This window comes from Solanum stenotomum, chromosome 8, assembly GCF_019186545.1.
Source record: "Solanum stenotomum isolate F172 chromosome 8, ASM1918654v1, whole genome shotgun sequence".
In the NCBI taxonomy this organism is placed as follows: Eukaryota; Viridiplantae; Streptophyta; class Magnoliopsida; order Solanales; family Solanaceae; genus Solanum; species Solanum stenotomum.
In genome coordinates this window covers 54875933-54897654 of record NC_064289.1, presented here as the reverse complement: position 1 = coordinate 54897654, position 21722 = coordinate 54875933, and the positions used below count along the sequence as shown (strand labels likewise).

Here is a 21722-nt window from a genome sequence, read left to right as displayed (position 1 = left end):
ATGTGATAAAATAAATTGCAAGAAATAGGAAGGTAAGAAGATATATGAGATTATATAGATAAAAAGTATTAAATGCTATATTGTGTGAAAGATTCTCATTGATATAACTAAACTGTAAACTCATAACGCTGATTGTGTGAAAGACTTTCATCGATACCACTAAATTGTAATCTAAGAACACCTATTATGTGAAAGACTCTAAACGATACCACTAATTTGTAACATGAGAACATCTAAGGTGTGAAAGACTCTCATCAATACTACTAAACTGTAAACTCACAATATACCTATTGTGCAAAAGACTCTCGTAGATACGACTATACAGTTAAAAGATATTCAACTGCAAATTTTCATGATTTCCAGAATAAATGAGTATTACAGTTACTACAATAATGTGCATTCTACACTGATACATGAGCTTAGCTATCATGCTGCATAATACTCAGAGCTAGGATACACCTTTACAATTCTCACACTAACAAAAGAAAATGTAAATATCGTAAAATATCATAATCTAGGTTTACACCACCTAGCACCCAGATAATATAGTGATGTTAATTACATTTAGCGCCACTGTTAATGCTAAAATCCACGGCGCCCAACTGCTAGCAACCATGCCTAAGGGATGATCAGTTATCATCATCATCATCATCATCAGTATCTAGAAAGCTAAAATTCATTCGTCCATTGAGCTTGATGAGCAATGTTCCTCTATTCTCCTCAGTCCATTCAATACGTTCGTTCTTCAAAAGTTCAACTACCTGCAAATAGCAACAGGTACTTTACAATAACTGTACCATCATAAGCATACAAAGGGCAGATTCTCACATTTACAGTTTTTTTAAATGAAGAACAGAAAACATACTATTCTATCCGTACCACACTTGTAGGATTACAATGGGTATGTTGTTCTATAGTATTATGTGTTCGAATGTTGAACAAATCCTTTTTTTAAGCTTAAATGTTTAATGAATCTACAACATCATACCCAGTATCCCATAAGTGGGCTCTGGGAGTGTGGTGCCCACAACCTTACCCTACCTTGTAAAGGTAGAGAGGTTGTTTCCGATAGACCCTCGGCTCAAGTAAAACATATCAAAATCAATAAGAAAAGGAAATACAACAGTGAAGAAACCATATAAAGAACAATGGAAAAAGGAACAGTAGCAGCAACAAACAATACGATAACCAAATCAAAGAAAACAACAAGTAACAGTAAAATTGAAGAATAAGATAGTAGGAGAGTACTAAGAAATAATAATTAATAATACTAATAAGGAAACTAGACCACGTTCAATGGATCTAGCAACAAAAACTTTAAAAGAGTAAGTGAGATTAGTGTTCCATACCGAGTTTTTCAGCTTCGACTTCCCAACGCCATGTGCCCCACATCCCGTGATAACTCTGAACAACCGAACAGCTGAGCCCAAGAAATGTAAATATTATGAATTTATTAAATCTCCAATATATGATCGCACAAAATATCACATGGCAAGATGCTTACAGCGTACAAATGCTCCAAACAGAAGGTGCAGTTTCAAAAGCCTCATTGCTGGTTTGACATGTTGCCCATGCAAGTCGATAGTTATCATATTTTCTATGTTCTTGTTTCTGCAATGGAAGTTCAGTTTAACAGGGACATCTAATACTAATAGAGCAATGAGATGATATTAGAAAAACAAAATAGATGTTGATCTGTAATCCACCTAGCTGCAAATATATCCTGGCTAGCCTTCGCATCAGCCTCTTGAGCCTTTCTGTTGTGTAGCCTACCCTGAAGCAGTGCCCACATGAGAAAGAGAGAAAATATATATTAGCCTACCATATAAATAAATTATTCAGTAGGTACGGTTCAAGACGTGTTTCGAAACATACTATATAAAAGTCAAATATTTCTCCCAAATTCTATGGCCAAACGCATGGTGAAATTTCCCCCAAAAATGACTTGTCAAAAATATTTGGGAATTTGGGGCTGAATGCTAGCTTAAGCTTATTTGCGCAAAATGGATCTAGTAGATGATGTAGAGAAATTTATGAATTTCATCAGCTACGTTACTTTTATAAAAGGGAGGTGCTGGTGGTTCATGCTGTAAATAGCACATCTACTCAATGCCATATGAATAAAGTTTTACTTGTCAAATAAGGTGAAAGAAAGAAAAGCTTGATAACTAACTGTAATCCTTGTCAAGAGCTTTTCAATCAGCACAAGCATGACAGTTTAGCATTGGCATGCTATATACAAAAAAAGCATCAAATATGCGGTATTTAATATGCCTCAGACAATTACTTCTTTTTTTAATAGAAAAATGCCTCAAATTCGCTCCAACAAGCAATAGTAAACATCGAAAATAGAGAAAAGGAGTCATAATCACTTTATGAGGCATACGTGCTCCTACGTTGTCATTACCTGATCCGCAAGATAAGCAGCATGTCCCTTTTGGCCATTTGAAAAAGCTGTTGCAGCCTGCAGCACAATGTAACTTTTCAAGCTCTTAATTTGAAAACTTAAAACATATCAAAAGATGTATCCAAACTTATTACATATCAGAAGATTTATCCAGATCAAGAACATAACATGAAGAACTTATAAATATGCATACCTTCTGATAATGGGATCTCATTGACTCCCAATGTTGCTTTGCAGTTTCCCTGAACAGCTGATACTCAGCTCCCTCACCTGCAGTAGAGAGATATTCAAAGTAGTAAAGAGAGGAACCCAATTTCTGCAAACATATAAATCTTACAATATGCCCACCGTGGAGGAGAGAAAGAGGAAAAAAGGTACACATCCACAAGCAAAAAATGCCTGGGAAGATTCTGTCTTTTGGTGGCAACAGGGGAACTATGCCACCTCTGAATGGCCATTCAACAATTTCATTAACTCAAAAAACCTATTCTGTCGGGAGAAGTTCAAATTTAACAATAAAAAAAAAACTATTTTGCAAGGAAAACTGGCAGGTTTATATATAAAAAGAGGCATTCTCTAATAGGCAATCAGATCTCAACTGATAAATGTAGCATGAAGAAAGGTTTATATCTGAAGAACCATGATGATAATAGATCTGAAGTCTCTTAAAGTGTTAAAAAATGCAAATCCATTTACAATGTTTACATCTGACAAATTCAAGATATGAACAGATAGAAATTGTTACAGTACCATGAGTATGCTGTAGTGGTGGGATATCATTAGGACAAGATCCAAACCTTTGTCCCAAAGATGTCATTTTCTTCACTACATTCTTCCAGTTCATAGTAGTTGGTTCATGTTCAGCACTCTTGGGGGTTGGCATATTAAACAGAGATTCCAGGATATCTTGAGGAAGTACTGGTCCAGAATTTCCTGCTGTAGATGATGAAGAATGTTCAGAGTTTCCAGCAGGAACTTTTAACTGATTCCTGAAACAAAGCAAATAATAATTTGATCCAGTAACAAGGCTTCTAGAATTCACTTCCAATTGAAGGTGTTAGAAGTCCACGTCAGTTGGGGTATGGGTAATTAGTCTTCTTATATGATCTTAGGCAATCTTCACCTCATGAGCTAGTTTTGGCTGCTAAATTGGGACAGAGGGAGTACAATTCGAGGGTACGGATCCAGGTGGGGGGATTCGGCTAAAAATAATCCGAATGTCTAAAAATGAGCTGTAAAAATATGTCTAAATTATGGTTAGACTATTTGGAAGGAAATGAATGCAAGGATTATTGAAAGCAAGTTTGAATCTGCAATTGTTATCAAGTACAGATTATTTTTTTATGAAGTTGTTTCATTACCGGCATTAAGAAGATGCAAAGAGTACAAAAGAGATATGCTAGCTCCATTACATGATAAAAGTTGAGACCCGGGAGCCAGCCACAAAATCAAAAAATCTAGAGGAGACCTAAACATGATTATGTCTAGTCTAGAGTTAAAGAGCTAAGAAAATGTAACAAAGCAGTAGAACTATTCACATATGACAGGTTGGGCCAAAATAATAGGCTCAACAAACATTTAGTGTTGAGTGAATGGTTAGGAGTTGAAATTCCATCAAAACAGCTACAGTTACTTACTGTCCATAGGGACCAAAAAATACATGCTAGAATTCATGATAGACTTTTTGAGTTCATTGCACATTCAACAATGATGTTAACATGTAAATATTTTAAAGCATCTTCTGGTTGCTGACATTTAATACAAAAATATCTTTTAACGATAAAAACAATATATGCCTAAATTATGATTTTACCCTAGATTTTGTTATGATTTCAGAAACCATATGTCTATCAATTCTGATCAGAGTACCCAAAAACAATTAACCAGATCCTGTACATATCCCACACCCACGTTGTGTCGACACGGGTGCGGCATTGAAAGTAGAGTCTGAGCAACTAAGGTCAGAAAACATGGTTAAGTAATAAAAGAGTGTATGGAAGCCATTGGTCTTACATCATTGATTTAGTGTAAACATCTAGCGCCGATAAGCTTTTACCATTTCATATTGCATGACGTGGTAGCTTTATCAAGCTGAGACAAAACTTTACTACAGCCAGACAAGTGTGACTTTCATAAATTTAGGGGTCGTTTGGTTGGTGGGATGGGATATCCCATGGGATTCGCTATCCATTCTCATCATTTCAGTACCATTGGTTGGACAAAATAATCTTGGGACTAATTTCCTTCTCAAAAAAATAATAATCTTGGGACTAATTTTCCTTATCTTACCAACCAAATGACCCCTTAGATATTGTTATGCTCCATAATGATCTATAGGGAGCATTGAAGTTGGAGAATAGTGTGTTCACCAAACTTACTGTTACCTTTGTCAAAAAAATGTGTTTACCAAACTTGATTCTTCTCTAGTCCTGTATTTACTATTTAGAGGTAAGTATTTAGCTTCTTTTTTTTAATAAGATGGATGTCCATCTCATGTGTTGAAGTGTGTGACCATCTCATCTAAAAGATTAAGCTATTAGAGAGAGCACACTTTTATTAATTAATTATATTCTCAACACGCCTCCTCACGTGCGGGCCTGATTCTTTTTCATGGGCCAAAGCATGTGGATGAGTGGCGGTGAGATTCAATCCCACGGGCCAGGACCTCTGCCTGCAGTGGCGATATAGGAGTATGGTGTGGCCCCCATTCATCACTGCAAGTTCTCTTATTTATCAATAAACCTATCTAGAGCTCCAAGGTAGGAACTAGGTTGTTTGAAAAAAGATGCCCTTAACGGCTTAACCTCTTCCCTGCTTTAGGATTCCTACTCAACATTGCAAACAATCTTACATCTAAAGTCAAGGATTTCAATAACATCGGAAAACTGAGAGTAATTGAAAAGCCACATGCCCTACTGCTCAAAAAAGGTCTAAAGGTGAATTTTCTTGGAACATGAATACATGATGTGATATCTGTAAAATTACCTGCCAGGAGGCCCCCAAAACCACACATTTTCTAGAACTTCGCCTTCAGATGAATGAGAAGTAGAATCAGATGTCCTGTCAGTAAGCTGCAAGAAAATTGGCACTACGCATCAGGTCATCCTCTGAAAACCAGACATTTATTTCATCTGAACTAATTTAGTAAGAGAGTTCTACAGACTGTTAAATTTATTGCAGTTGAACGAGAGATTTAACTACAGGGAGGTATGCATATTTGAAACTGAAATTGAAAAAGAATTCCACTAAGCTCCTCAATGGTTTTAAAACCACACTTTATGACTGAACCAACCCCTATTACAGAAAACAAAAAAGGCAACTGCAAGATTTCTATTAGTTCGACGCCATTTTTTCCTTTAACAAACATGACGATATTCCACATAGACCACCTCCTCTAGTTCTTAACATTCTACCGAGTTTGCCAAAACATTTTTTTTTTTTTTGATTTGCACCGGGTGTCCGAGTCTCTTTGAGCCCCGACTAATCCCGGGGGTGCACAGGCCCTCGGCAAGGAGTTTCCCGCAAGTGCACCATGGTTAATTCAGGTTTTACCCAGTCCGATGGCCCTCAGAAATTGTTTGCACCTAGTGGGTTTCGAACTTGAGACCTTGAAAGGGAGCAAACCCCAAGGCTCAAGTCAATTGCCAGCAGGCCAACCCCTGAGGGTTGTTTGCCAAAACATTTTGGATACAGAAAACAACCAAATCCCAACTACGAACACATTTAGGCTGAAAGGTAACCATTTCCAATTGACACCATGCTTTCCAAAGACTAAAGAGGTACCTTGAGCTTAATATGATGAGTCGCAAATGGGGGCGGTCAATTACTAATAAAATGCAATGAACTAATCATCTGATAGCGTACTTTTCTTTTCTTCTTTCTTTTTGCTGGTTGATAAGCATATGCCATAGTACTTCTTTTGCTCGTCCAAAATCAAATGAATGGTAAAACCTTCAGTTTTGGGGAGCAATTTGATATTGTCAGTTTAGAACATGAAAAAGGTTGAGAACTCAAGATTAAGGTTATCGTTATTCAGATCAGTAGCTTAGTATCTGCACAGCCGGATCAGAGTTCTTTTAAAACCAACAAAAGACATTAATTTGATAAAATGAATAATTAGATTTCTTAGTCTTCCAACAATGCCTATTTCATGAGAAACTAGTGCCAGCTTTTCCACCAAAAGTATCTTCAGCAATTCATTGACCTAGCCTCCTCACTTTTGCTTCAACCAACTACAGACTTTTATTTGCTCATTATACTTTTTGACAAGGAGGTAGTTGCCCATTTGGACTATACCACCTTTTGATGAAGCATTTAGACAACAACACTTGCAAACTACAACATCAGAACCAAGAGAGAAAGAAAATAGGTTGTATTGAAGGATAAAGAGGAGATTAAAGAGAATAAAGCTAAATAGTTAATCAATCATAATATGAAATTCTGGTTGGTATATATGAAAAATCAATCAGGAAAGCAGCCAAAAACAATAATGTTAAAAATGGCTAAAACACATATAAATGGACTGTAGAAGATAAGAAAATTAACCTACACCATCACTTGAATGAAGAAACACAGCCTCTTCTTTCCAGTTTGCACTACAGTCGCTAAGCTTAGGTTGCTCATTAGAGGGAGCTGATAATTCAAGCAACACACTCAGAGCCTAGAAGAGAAGCACAAGCACAATTAAAGGAGAATCGCTTCAAAAGAAAAGTGAAAGTAGCAAACCTGCCACAGCAATAAGACACTGAGGACCAAATTATACTACAAAAAGGAATCAGAACAGTAGTTTAAACAAATCACAGTCATCAATTCGTCCATATTGATATTCCTCCAAAGTTTAAAGTCAGATGTCAAAGCATCAAGTTAAGATCGTAGAACTACAATGATGAACTTGATATGATGGCACAATAAATGACAACGACCCCAATAGAGTCACATAAACCTGGAAAAGACTTAAAACCTAAAATTACACCACTATACTGTATGAAAGAAATACAGAGAGAATGGTCTGTCAAGAAAGCCAATGTGCCATGACAATGGAAGCAGATAAGTGTTGGACACAACAGTTTCAAAGGATTATACAATGCAATCTTACCCTATAGGATCCAATTATAAACGCAATGTGATAACAGGAGTAATTATCAGATCTTCTCTAGAAACTATCATAAAGTAAGAAGATGATATCTGAGTTCTATGGTACATGATATATTTGAATGGGAAGAAAACAAAATGCATTCAAGCCTCCATGAAGCAAACAAGTTTGATTTGAAACAAACAGGTAAGTCAAACTACTTTTACCTTCTCAACTTCATATCCGCATTGACCTGCATTAAACAAAAGTTCAAGTTACAAGGCCATCAACCAAGTGAAGGGTATCTCTATCTGTTTTTCGTTTCATTTCAATTTAGTTTTGAACATGACAACACAAAAAGTACCACTTATCCTAAGCTTGAAAAGTATCACCTGATGCAGCAGAAATCTCTTTTAAATTTAGACATTGAGGTTGAGTGTTCGCACAACAACAGAGTTACTTTTTTTAGTGACCTAAAGTGACTTGTAGGAGATAGGTTTGAGGTTTAGCAATTGCCTCTTTGCCAAAATGCAAGAGGAAGTCTACATCCAGTGTACACATATTCACTCGCTATGTCCTGGGAACACTTCGTGCACAGGGCAGTCTTCTTATACAAATTGATTTGCTTCAACATGCTTTTTATTTTTTTCTTCAGTTTGAAAAGATAAGGAAGAAATATGCTATACAAGTACCTGTCTAAATTGCTTATATCAGCACACAACAAAATCAGCAAGATACTGGATTCAGTAATGATACAACCATGGAAATCACAAATGGTATAGCACATAATCTTTCGTGATCAACACCACACCTAGACATGCATTGCACCTTCTACTGATAACTTAGTCTTGTCAGTTTCTTCTCTTTTTGTTTTTACTTCTTTTACAAATGCTAATGTTCAACTGAAAAAGATCACTCACATAACACATCTCTGACGACAGCTAAGCTCAAATCAGAGTCCTCCCCAAGCATGGAATACAAAAACTGCTCAACATCTTCATTGCTTGATGTTTCATCATTTAATCCCTTGAGCTTTGAACAACTCTTCTTTGGAGTTGTCCTCACATAATCTTTCCCTATCATCGCCGATACTGTTCCAGTAGCAGCTACCAATTTCTTCATCTTTGCCTTGCGCTGAACTGAGTTCTTCCAGGAATGACCCCCAACAAACACATCCGAGTTACTCGAATCCAAACTTGAACCAACGTTTCCACTCGAGCTAGAACAACTAGTGGTCTTATCCTCTTCCTTACGCTCCACCATATCACCCAGAATCTCCATTGCTTTATTCAAATCCCCATTTGCCTCTTTATAAGCACATGTTGCTTCCTCCACAGATACAGAGCTAAATGCCTCCGTTAAAGCCGTCACAACACTCTCCCCTCCATCATTACTATTCCCAGATGGCAACGAACCGTTACCAACCCCAACTTGTTTACAAGCTTTGGATCTCTTCTTCTTCTGATGCTTCATATTTCTAGTTATTAACTAATCAATCATATACAAAAAATCTTACAAGACTAACCACTAGACACACAATTTTCTTTTTTTTTAATAACCTTGGTGTTCGAGCCAGCTGGCACACACTCGCTCACAAGATACACAATTTTGTTACTAGATTACAAAACTACATACAAAAGATACATATAACAAAATCTGAACCCAGAATCATTAATTTACGAGATTTCAGCTACTGGGTATGCACTTTCTGAGCAAAAACAAACACTTTGATCAAGGGAAAAAAATTCAACTTATCTATAAGGAGATCGTGATTGGAGAAGCTTCTGAGAAACTGAAAATTTTCCTGAAAACCCTAATTACATGATTCAAAATGATCAGCTCTTCGCAGACAAATTCTGCACAACAATGGAGGATAATTTTGCAAAAACAACAATCAACAAATCGAATTTGAATTTAAAATCCGGTAAGGTTGACTATTTTAATGCAATAATTGCGGTTTTCCAAATTTCACCAAGCAAAGAGGAGAGGAGAATCTGATGAACAGCGAAAAACAAGGTAAAGTGCAAATTTATTGGGGGAAAGAAAGATCTGTGGGACCAGGACACACAACTAGGGCAGGAATCGTGGACTAGATTTAGCCTCAATTTTATCTGGTTGTTTGATTGGCCAACCCACCAAAATAATAATCGATAAATATATATTATGTATAATTTATTTGGATATATCATTGTTGTATTAGGATTCATAGTCCGTGTACTTGTAGGATTTGTAGTCCGTGTACTTGTAGGATTCGTAGTCTATGACTTATAGGACTCATATATAGTTTGTATTTTGTGTTGTACTAGGTGTAACGGGGTCAGCTTAAGCCGATTTAACCTACTTAGACTCAACACATCTTTACTTTTTCACTCATGTTCTATATTAACTCTCGACAAGCATACGAAATTTATACACACTAGCACGTCGTAGGAAATAGTCTCAACTTTGTATTAAACTCGCGCCACAAAGAAATACACAAATAGTTGAGCCTTACAAAATTCGACGAAAAAACATTCTCCCTAAGACTAGTCTGCATGTGCCTTTAAATAGGCCACAACACTTAGTCACATGCCTTCTAATTTTCAGTTGACAAGCCCAACTGATAAGTCAAATTCGAAATTAAAAAAAAAATCTTATCTACAATGCTAACAAGTCTCCAACGGCTAGAAACTGTCAATTTTTCCTAACTGCCCACGCATGTATGAGGCACACGCAAGCAAATTTCAGCTTTGGCGCTAAAATCACCCTTCAGCCGCTCAATCTCGCGCCTGCCCATGTGCCAGTCATGTGCGCTGGTCCTGCCTTGCTCAGCTTGCCATTGGGGTTCAATCTACCCAGTCACCGCCCTTGTCCAACACTTAGCCTTCAAACTTGTTTAGCCATAACCTTGTCACGATCAAAATTTTAGTTTGTCTTGCCTTAGTCTGCCTAGCCCTATCATGCCTTGGCCACGTCTTGTCTCATATGCCTTCGCTCTTCCAGCCCTTGTCATGTCTTAGCCACGCCATTAGCAAGGTCTTCTCTTATATGAACTTAACCTTGACTGATGTCATTGGGCCTTGACTAAGTTTATCATGTAAATCTCTAGCCAAGCCTGAGCCGCTCGAACCATCAAGCTAAGGGTCTAACACTAGATTACTTATTCCCCTTACCAATATCCCCTTTGTATTCATTATATACCTTAAATAAATATGAAATAGTAGCTCATTGAGCCTTTGATTACTTTTATGTACATGATATCAAACGTTCAAGGCAATTAAAAAAAACTATTCAATAGTCCACATGATAAGAATCGGGTTACCAGAATAAACAACGAAATAATGCAGAAGCGAAATTATAAAGATTAAAGATATAAATGGAAAAATATGTAAAATTCAAGAATAAAATCTCCAATTTCAAGATAAAGTGCTAAGAACCCTAATTTATCTTAGTATTCATAATTAGCAGATTAAGACCAATTATAATACTAATAGAGTCAATACAAGAACTTAGATCAAAAGTGATCTAGACTCCTATTATGAAGAAATTAGAGACAACAATTTGTATAAGACTAATTCTTTAATTTATGAATAGAAACCAAATATATCAAATTAAGAATTAATCTTACCTCTTAAAGAATCGTTCTTATAAGGTTGTAAGATAAATCCATAGTCACCACACACAAATGTGTAAAGAAGAGAAACGTCTCAAATAATATTAATCATGTATCTTCTTAAAATAAATAAAATCAACTTCTATATATAGGGAAAATCTATCCAATAGAATGAGATTCAAATCCTACTTTTATGAAAATAATAACTAGAAAATTTTAAACTAGGAAACTTTAAAATAGGTCTTTAAACTAGAAAACTTCAAGCCATGAAAACTTTAAACTAGGAATTTTTAAATTAAGAAATTTTGACTTTAAGCGTTTAGCTTTTTGGACTCTTTTATTGGGCTTCGTGTGGTCCAATCTTCTTTCTTTTGGGCTTGAATTTGGACATGTCTTTCGTGATAAATATATTCTTGATTTTTAATTGAAGCCCATCAACTTTAGTACAAGTAGGCTGACATGGATGCTATTACCAAGTCTTTTTTTTTGGGAAAATTTTCAAAATGACAATATTTTGACATTTAATAGGTTTTTTTAGCCACACTTTCAATATTTATCTAAAATGTCAATATTTTAGTTTGTTAAGTATTTGATTTATGTATTTTTTATTTGTTTGATTTTCAAGATTACAATTATTTAGAAAGGAGAAAATCAAGGGAGATAATATTTTTTAAAAAAGGAACATATCACTTAAAATTCTCATCAGTTACAATTTCAATTATTTTTTTTTTCATTTGATTGGATCAACTTTCCTTTTTATTATGTTTTCATTATAATTGTATACCAATAATTTTTACATTTTATGTGCTCACTTTACCATTCAAATTAAAATTAATTTTTTTACTTTCATAGTGAAAACTACAAATTGTATTTCAGTGATCAAAATTGTATTACATGACTGCCAAATATATTTTTCTTTTAGTTGTATTACAAAAATATTACTAATTGTATCTCAATATAATCTAACCATTACATATGAATATGATTTATGAAAGGATACAAGATTCTGGAAAAAAATAGCATACATGGTAGAAATAATACAATCTGTTGAGGAAGGATATAATACTCTAAAAAAATAAATACAAATTGACTATGAAAGAAATAGGGATACAAGATTTTGGAAAACAAATAGCATACATAGTGAAAATAATACAAAAAAATACAATATTCTAAAAAAAATTACGAATTGACTGTTAAAAAACAGGATACATTTATGCTTAAGAAATACAAATCCATTTGACATACCTATTTGAATGACTACAAACTAAAAAAGAAATACAATGTTCTTAATAAAATACAAATGATGAGTAAAAGAAAAACAATTGACAAACAAAAATTAATATGAATACTATCTGGTATGAATACAATTTTGCAACCTTCTTCTCTAACTCTCCCTTTCTTCTTCGTCTGCTATGTTCCTTTTTTCCGATTTTTTTCACCAAACCCAAATCTGAATTTGTATTCACTTATGTATTAGTAACCCTATAAGCAAAATTTGAAATTATTAAATATGAATATATAAAAAAATCAAACAATATATTATGTATGAATGCTAATGTAGATTACTACAAATTACAATCTACTAAATCTCAAATATGAAAACAAAATCACAAAAAAATTGAACAATAGTGTTTAAAATACTAAAAATTCGAAATGCATAAATATTTGATGAGTATGTTAACAAACTCACATAAAAATCGTAAAAATGACAGAAAATCCGCAATACATACAATCCAAAATTCAACATAATTTGTGATTTTGAAAACAAAATCTCATGTAATCTCGCAAAATAAATGATGACTTCGAAAATACCTTTATCAATTGAGAGATTTCTTGAATTAATTGATAGATCTGAACAAATTGGTATGAACTGGAATAATTAGTTGATGGGGACAATGGTGAAAACTAAAAAGTTGATGAAAGAGAAGAAAAAATTGAAAACGTGGAAGATGGAAAATAAATTTAATGGTATTAAAGCCTAGGAATAAGTGTAAATGGATAGTGAATGTATTTCATGTTTGACTGTTTTGAGAAATAAAATGAAAGACAAATAATAGTATTTGAATACAAATTATTTTCTAAAATATTGACATTTTAAATAATTATTTTAAAGTGTAGATGCTTTTACTAATTAAGTTAGGCATTGTGACTATTTTGCTAATTTTCCTTGTTTTTTCTGTCTTATTAGTTGTTATCGATAATGTGGCTTCTTGGCCGCTTGTTTCCTCTTCTTCAGATGTCACTTTCTTTTTCTACAATAGATATTACACCTACTTAATCAACATTTGTTGTTTCATTGGGATCATCTACTTCATCCTTTTCAATTCCTCATTTCCCTTATTTTTCCCATTCTCTTCCTTTCCACAATGTTGGGCCAAGCATTCTGTCAGGTTCTTCTATAGTCCAGATTGGCCTACCTTCGTTCCCACTTTGAACTAGAAAAATAATTTAGGTGGTCCAAGCCTACACCCCTGATGTGGCCGAAATTCAAAAATTATTGTTTGTCCTCAAGTGAATTATTGGCCTGATTGAATATTTAGCGGAAGGATATAACATGCATACATAAGTTTAAAACTGATGAGCATTTAAAGAACAAACTGAGTCTCAAAGATGTCTGAAAATACTAAGTATAAATGACAAAAAAACAGTTAAAACATATGAAAAGAAGACTGAAATGTCTCTCTAACTATGCCTATCTATGAAGCCTCTATGGTATGGACATAGGTGTCGGGACAAGACTCACGACAACTTTCAAACACTTCTACTAAGTAATAAAATTGGAATCCTCCAAAAACATGGAGGCCTCACCAAAAGCTGACTAGTGGATGATGTGATCTCAACAAAACACATGTTGATTGTAACACCCCAGAAAATTTTTGAGCTAAAACTTGAACCATCCTTCGTTGTGAGTAGGATTTTACCGAGGAATTAAAATTTCTTAAGTGTTAAGTTCACTAGATGTAGCACCTTGAGTTCGAAAAAGAACTAAATTGAAAATAACAAAATCTGAAATTTTGCAAGTTATGCTTAAGTTATGAGTTTTGGGTCAACTTGAAATGATTATAACTCTTATCACAGGATGAGTTAGATGTGCTACAAGATACCGTAGGAAAGACCTTTGCATTATCTTTCCAATGCCGCCGAGTTTGCTAAGTTTCGAGGTCGGATGAGTGAGATATGACCTTTTGAAGTTAGACTGTTTAGTTAAGGAAAGTTAGCCGAAAATAGTAAGGGGTATTTTGATCTTTTCCTTACCAAAATCAGATTTAATTCATTTTTAGTAAGGTTTTAAGGGTCTAATCCTATTAGGTTCAGTTTTATAATCCTAAAATACGCCTAGGGTTTTAGTTGAGAGTTCAAGAAGAGAAACAAAGAGAAAAGAGGAAAAAAAAGGAGAGGATCAAGCGTTCGTCGAGATTCTTGCGTCTTGTTGCAGATTTTCGCCATGGGTTTAATCCCTAAGAGGTATGTAAGCTTCCATAGTATTGGGTTTGTTCACCCACACGCCAAGCATATTATTTTCAGTGCAAATTTCATTCTTGAGTTGAAAGATTTGAGTTCTTGATGAGTTCTTGATATGTGTTCTTGAAGTTCATTCTAAATCTTGTTGTGTTGGATTTTGGATGATTTCTTGAGATCAAAGTGAGTGTTTTAAGGGATGTATTGAGTTGATTAGAGTGTACTTATGTTAAGTAATTGATTCTAAGTGATTGGGGAAGAAACTGTTCGATTTTAGGCGAGTTATTGTGAGAAAACGAGCAAAAAAATTCGTCGGGTTTTCTGGGTTGGGGCATGGCGTGTCGCGCCAGCCAGAGCGCCCCAAAGTAGGCTCTGAAGTTTAGGGGCTGGCGCTCTGCGCCACCCATAATCTAGGGTTGCCTGCCCCGTCCAATTTGCAATCGGTTGCTCCGTTTGAGTTCTTTCGAATGGTACCTTCACTCTTTTTCGATTCTAACTACTCTAAACTACTTCTAAACACCTTAAATCATTCCTAACATGATCATAACCTTGAATTCATAATTCAAATTCAAGGTAGAGTTCAGAGTTAAGTTTTAAGAATTCTTTTGAGCGTTTTAAGAAAGTCTCTTTGAGTCCTTTTGAGGAGTCTTCTACAACTTCTAGTAACTTGTTTCAAGACTCGAGAAAGTGATTATGAGGATGAAGAGAATCTATTCATGAGTCTACCTTGTCATCATGAGATCCTCCATGTCATGAACCAAAACTCTTGAATTCATAATTCACATTCAAGAGAGAGTTAAGAGTAGAGTTCCAGAAAGCCTTTGAGTTCAATTGTGAATTCTTTGAGATCCATCATTTATTTGAACTAAGTTTTGAGAAAGTAAGTAAGAGAATGAGAAGAGTTGTATACATGAGTTCCATGTAGTTATGTAGACTTTTGAGTCGAGTCGTTCATGCCCATAAATTTCGCATGGACTCCACAAATTGAGTATCATTGAGAGGAGTAGTATCTTCAAGTTCTAAGTCTTGAGTAATAAGTTTCTAACACATTTGAGTTTATATTTCTAATCATGGGACTATTACATGTTACCCATGAAGTCCTTGAGTTGAATTGTTCATGCCCATAATTCCGCATGAACCCTATAAGTCGAACAGTCTTGAGATGAGAAGTGTCTTTGAATCCTTGAGTTGAGTAGTTCATGCTCATAATTCTGCATGAACCTTCTGAGTTGAGTATTCTTGAAATGAGTAGTATCATTGAAGTTCTTGAGTTCCAAGTATTGAATTCTATCTATAGTTATTGAAAACCTTGCATTGAGTCGTTCACGTCCATAATTTGGCATGAATCATATTTTAAGAAGTCTTTTACAAACGTTTTAACTTTGTTTTAAGACTTAAGTTTTGAGTTAAGCAAAGAGTAAAGAGCAAAGAGTTGAGTTTATTTCTTCAAAAGAGTATATCGGGACTATGTATTCCCAAAGAGTAAATGTTTTCACATTTAAACAAGAAAGGAAACTGAGATTTCAAAAGAGCCTTTACGCTAGTTTTTCAGTAAAGAGGAAACTATGATTTCCAAGAGGGCTTTTAAGCTAACTTTTGAGTAATTATCTCAAACCAAAGAAAGAGTTTTGTTTTTACAAACATATGAACTAAGTATATTTTGAGAGTAATATTAAGCACCGATATGGGGATGCGAGTTCAAATAACTCAAGTCTCCATAAACCATGTAGCCATCATGGGTAGTAAATGATCATACTTTTTAGATGACTCCTTAAGATGCTTTTAGCATAGACTAGTGGATCCACTTCGTGAGTTAGGTTCTATACCCCCGACAAGGTATAGGACGGTCTTTGGCAGTGTGAGGCAAAACGTTGTATCACCACTTAGGCTCATAGTGGTGGTTGTCGGTTAGAGAATCTCCCACAGAGTTATATTGTATTTTTATATACATACTGAGTATTATTGTATTTTTCAATACATTGAGTTACTATGTACATTTTTACAACTTTTCATATATATTGTATCTTTTACTGTTACTTTATCCTTGATTATTTCGAGTTAAGTATCTTATATTTGAGTACTTCTGAGTTGAGTAAGTTTGAGTAGTTTTGAGTATCCTTGAGTATACCTCTGAGTTGAATATCTTATCATTGAGTTGAGCTATGTTTCTTTGAGTTGAGTGAGTTGACAAGAGGTAAGTATGTTTCTTTTTTTATCAAAGTTCAAACTTATGTTTATGCTTTAGAATTCCTCTTACATGCTCGTACATTCCACGTACTGAGCCATTTGGCCTGTATCTTCTCATGATGCAGACACATGTATTCAGGGTCATCAACATGAGCTTCGTTCATACATCTGAAAGTTCGAGTTAGCTATGGTGAGCCTCCTTGTTTCCGGAGGATTTCATTTACTTTTCAGTTTAGTTAGGATGTCATGGGTCTTGTCTCGACTTTCATCTTTAATAGTTAGAGGCTTTATAGATAGTTGGTATAGTTGAGAAGTTTGTACCATTTATTTTGTTAAATGTTTAAAGACTTAAGTTGTCTATTTTATGGCGAGTTGAATATTATTTTTATATTCAGAATTGTCACGACCCAAAAATGAACGTGATGACACTCGTCTTATCCCACCAAGACAAGTCATTCTAAAACTCAACCATTACAATAAAATGCAGAAATTTTTATAATAAACTCAAATATACCCCCAAAATCTGGTTGTCACGTGTACAAGCCTCTAAAGTATTACAATTGAATCAAAAGAAAAATACAAGTCTCATATGACATTGTTTCTAGAGTAGAACAAGATCATAAACAAGAGTAAGAAGGATCGCTGAGAAGACAAACAACTACCTCACAAATCTCCCAGAAGCCTCGAAAAAGAAGAGAATAACAAGTACCATAAAAATCCAGGCTCGTAACCTACAAAAATTTGTAGAAGCAAGGGGTGAGTACCAAACCACATGGTACTCAGCAAGTAAACCTCTAAACACGAGCTAAGGGGATAGAATACAAGTACTCTTTACACCCCAACCGAACCTTCACAACTACAATCTGTATAAAACTAGCCCAACCTAATAGTTCACAGTTTACAAAGCACATAGCTCAACACAACACTCTAACAATTTCATATCCTCAACAACAACAATAGTTTCATATCCTCAACAACAACACTCTAACAATTGCATATCTTCAACAACAAGCTCAATAATTCATCAGTCACAAGTTCCATAGAAAGACATTCACAAGATCAGCAACACACAAGATCAAGTTCACCAATAATAAAGAAGTGCAATGCAATGTCAAGTATAGTGATACATGTCTGACCTAATGATACGCACCCGCTGTCTCTCAGTCCGGGACCCATGGGGGACATATTTGTCCATGCATCCATCGCGGCGCGCGATACGACCCTCGATAATAGTAACCATCGCGGCGTGCAATACGTCCCTCAAAATACAGTATCCGTCGCGGCGCGCGATACGTCCCTCGAAATGGTGCATCCTCTTTATTTTCTTATTCTTTGTCAATGTACATAACACTTGTCAAAACCATGTATCAGAACAATGCAAATGACATGTTCACACAAATAATGAGGAGATGACCATTTTCATAACATTTGCACAATTCATAACAAGACAATCAGGATACAACATCAACAATGATTCAACAAGCCTTTCAAACAATTCCCAACACATCACACAAACAATTGATCACATTGCCTTTTATTATCCATTTTTCATCATTAGAATTAATCAATGTGGACTAGTCAACCCATCACCAAGCCTCATTACCCTAAACACATATTACAAGGAAATACATGAATTCCATACACTTAACAAGGGTTTAGAAATCCACTTGCCTCAATCAATCAAGAATTCACTCCGGAACTTCAGCCTTCCCTTTTCGTTGAACTTCCAACTAAAAGCAATCTATTCAATAAATGACCACAATAAGATTTCAAAACTAACAACACTCATATTACTATGTGTTTAGCTTTGACCCAAAAATCCACCCAAATTTATAATCAAGTTCTTAAGCTCGATGTCAATTAACATATCAACTCTCATATTTCTCAAATTCAAGCCTAGGGTTAAGTCATAATTTCCCCAAACACTATAACCCTAATAGCTTTTATATAATATAATACACTCGATATTTAATTAAATGTCTCAATATATTAAAAACTGAATTTATAATATAATAAATGACTAATATTATTAATTTCGAAGCCACTGTTACAAAAATAAATCAGTGGCGACAACATCATGAGCCCACTGTCAAAATCTTGCCCTTTTTCCTTTAAATCCCCATCTATAATTCATTTCCTACTCGTCAGTGATTCAATTCCCTGGAATCCTTCCGCTAACAAACAAAAATCAAAGTTCTTATCAGTTCGTCCCCACCCAAACCAAAAATATTACATGCTACACACGGTCAAAACTTGCTAAATTTCCAAATACCTATCAACTTTCATTAAATAATCAGTAATATTAACAGTGAACATTTTTCAAGCATTAAGTATATAAATATCACAAGTTTCAGATTGTTTCTTACCCGCCGCCTGAAGCACTTCTCCTTCATTGTTCCCCTATCTCCTTTTTGTTTCGAAACAAAATAATTAGGTATAATTCAAAGTGTTAAATTTCACTAATTTAATTTAATTATATGGTACAAATGGTATAGAGTCTTAAATAAATGATCACTTTAGCCCATTAACTATCGATTAAGTCAATTATTCACAATTACCCATCAACTAATTAACTAAAGTCAATAAATACTTCAAAATTACCAAAAATGACCTTCCGGGTCATTACAAGAATTTTTCATTTGAGTTAAAATTTTGTATTTCAGTTTCATGAATTTTTATTCAGTTTTTAAGCTTTTGTATGCTTGAGTTAGTCTTCCACTTGTAGTCAGCCAGGATGAGGGTTCGCTTGGGGACCAGCAATATGGTTCTTGAGTGCCTAACTACACCGGTGGCGTAGGTAATGGAGTTTCAACTATCTCAACTCTTACCCAAATTATTGTTCAATACTACTCCCAAAGTATATGTAATGCGCATATAATAGTACTCAGTTAATACACGAAAAACCCTCTTCAAGGGATAACTGAGCTTTACTTTGCTGACTAAAATGCTTCTAAAAACTATTTATGCTTTCTCGAAATAGTATTTCTTTTCTCAATGCAAAATAATATATTTGGAACCGTTAGTGTTTAAAAATATATTTGGACTCACTTTAAATTCTGAAATCAATGCATAAAAATACTTTCACAAAGGCTTTCAACAAAATCTAAATAACTAGGGTTCATGCGATAATATAAACATGAAGAACAACTTAAGAATCAAAATGCAAAAATGTAACATAATCTCAATAGTTAAGAAAATCAGAATTCAGAATACGAAACACAAACCAAACTCAAAATTCATATAACTTTGGGTAGAATCCTGGACTTTTCTCTTTACTGACTGAATTTAGATGTACGGCGTCCAATACTATGAATAGCCTTACATACCCGGGAGAACAAAGCTCTTGAAGAAGATGTTTGAAAATCCTATCTTCTCCTTTGCTTATGGTGGTTCTAAGTTTGAGGGATTTAAGAGTGTAGGAACTAAGTCTTGAGTGTGAATTTTTTTTTAGGATATGCGCTATGTCATGGCTTAGACTTAGGAAAAATGGAAAAACAAAACAAATCCTAATTAAAAAACTGTTGGAAACCTTTCACGAGGCCATCTACGGTCCATGGTTTGATCTACGGACCGTAGATTCCATCCGTGAAAGTTAGACTAAAATTTGAGTTTCAGAACTTAATTCTACGGGTCCAAACTACAATTTTGTATTTATCTTTGTATTTGTTATATATATGAGTAGATATGGAACAATGACTTATTGAGTCTTTGATTAATTATCTCTAAAGTTTGGACCAAGAGTCATAGTTAGTTAGCAATTGTTTTCGTTTTTTTTTTGTTGATATTGGGAAGAATATAGGTTATACATAATTTGTGTATATTTATATATATTTAGCTAATAATTGTAATTATTTTTGCGATCGGTCAAGCATGTAATTCCATATTTATACATTGTGTTAAACACCTATATTACAATCGATTTGTGTGCTTAACTCCATAAAAATCTACTAAATTTAAGATCTAAGTAAGTGATCAAATTAAATTGATGAAAATGTGATAGATCCCCTTTGTAATCGTCGTAAAGATCATTTTCGAATTTAGTTAACTTAATTTGGGACTAGATGATTGTAGAAGATATTGATGCTCTAGGTAATATAAAAAGAATTAAAGAAGGAAAAGATAAAATCAAATAAACAGAAGGAAGATAATCAAATTTATCAAAGAAGATGAATCAACATATTTTAATTTTAACTTATTTGAATCAACGCCTGACTTATTAGTCAAAAAATAGTTTTAGGAACACATACAAAAGTGTTAATTGCCGCTAAAAATATATATTTAGCGGCAATTGAGCTATTGCCGTTAATTAATTGTCGCTAAAGATCATTTTTGATATACTGTATTCAACTTTTAAAGTGTATCATAATGTATAGTCAATGTATACTTTCTATGACTTTTAACTATTTTTTATGTAAATAATAACATAACTATATTTTTTGTAAACTAACTACTTTATTGTGTATATTTAAAACTATCCTCAGATTAATGTGGCTATTGATTATTTTCAAAATTAAGGACTGTTATGTGCTAAAACAGATAGAAATGAATTGATAGTTAAAAATTCTTTTTAATATGAATATAATATAAGTTAAACTCACAAATTTTAACACTGATTGTGTAGTTACATAAAATTCAATTTTGGGATTATGGTATTCCCATATACTGGCACTACTAAAAAAACTTACTATTTTTGAGATGGTATTTTGATGGAAAAATCACCTCATATATCTATTTAAGGCTTAATATTACAATCTTTAGATGTACTTTTTTTATATTACTACTTATAACAGTTTAATTACAAATATTAACAGATTAGTTTTAATTTATAATTTAATTAATTTAATTTAATTAATTAGTTATTATTTTTATAATTACATTATAATTAATAAGTAAGAGAAATAACATTAATATTAGAGAATCAATTGTCATTATCTCTTCCACCATTTTAGGGATAACATTAATATTAGAGAATCAATTGTCATTATCTCTTCCACCATTTTAGGGAT

General features: G+C 34.0%; 1 protein-coding gene across 1 annotated transcript; it reads right to left on the bottom strand.

The window, feature by feature from the left end:
• Positions 1–354: 354 nt before the first annotated feature.
• LOC125872937 (SMR domain-containing protein At5g58720) lies at positions 355–9567 on the bottom strand. The gene is made up of 11 exons (XM_049553751.1): positions 8399–9567; positions 7706–7731; positions 6957–7067; positions 5393–5478; positions 3158–3396; positions 2601–2677; positions 2408–2464; positions 1707–1774; positions 1505–1611; positions 1350–1420; positions 355–761 (listed from the first exon to the last, which is right to left on the bottom strand). The coding sequence occupies exons 1-11, from the start codon at positions 8949–8951 to the stop codon at positions 630–632; spliced, it is 1527 nt and encodes a 508-aa protein (XP_049409708.1). The 5' UTR covers positions 8952–9567; the 3' UTR covers positions 355–629.
• Positions 9568–21722: the final 12155 nt, after the last annotated feature.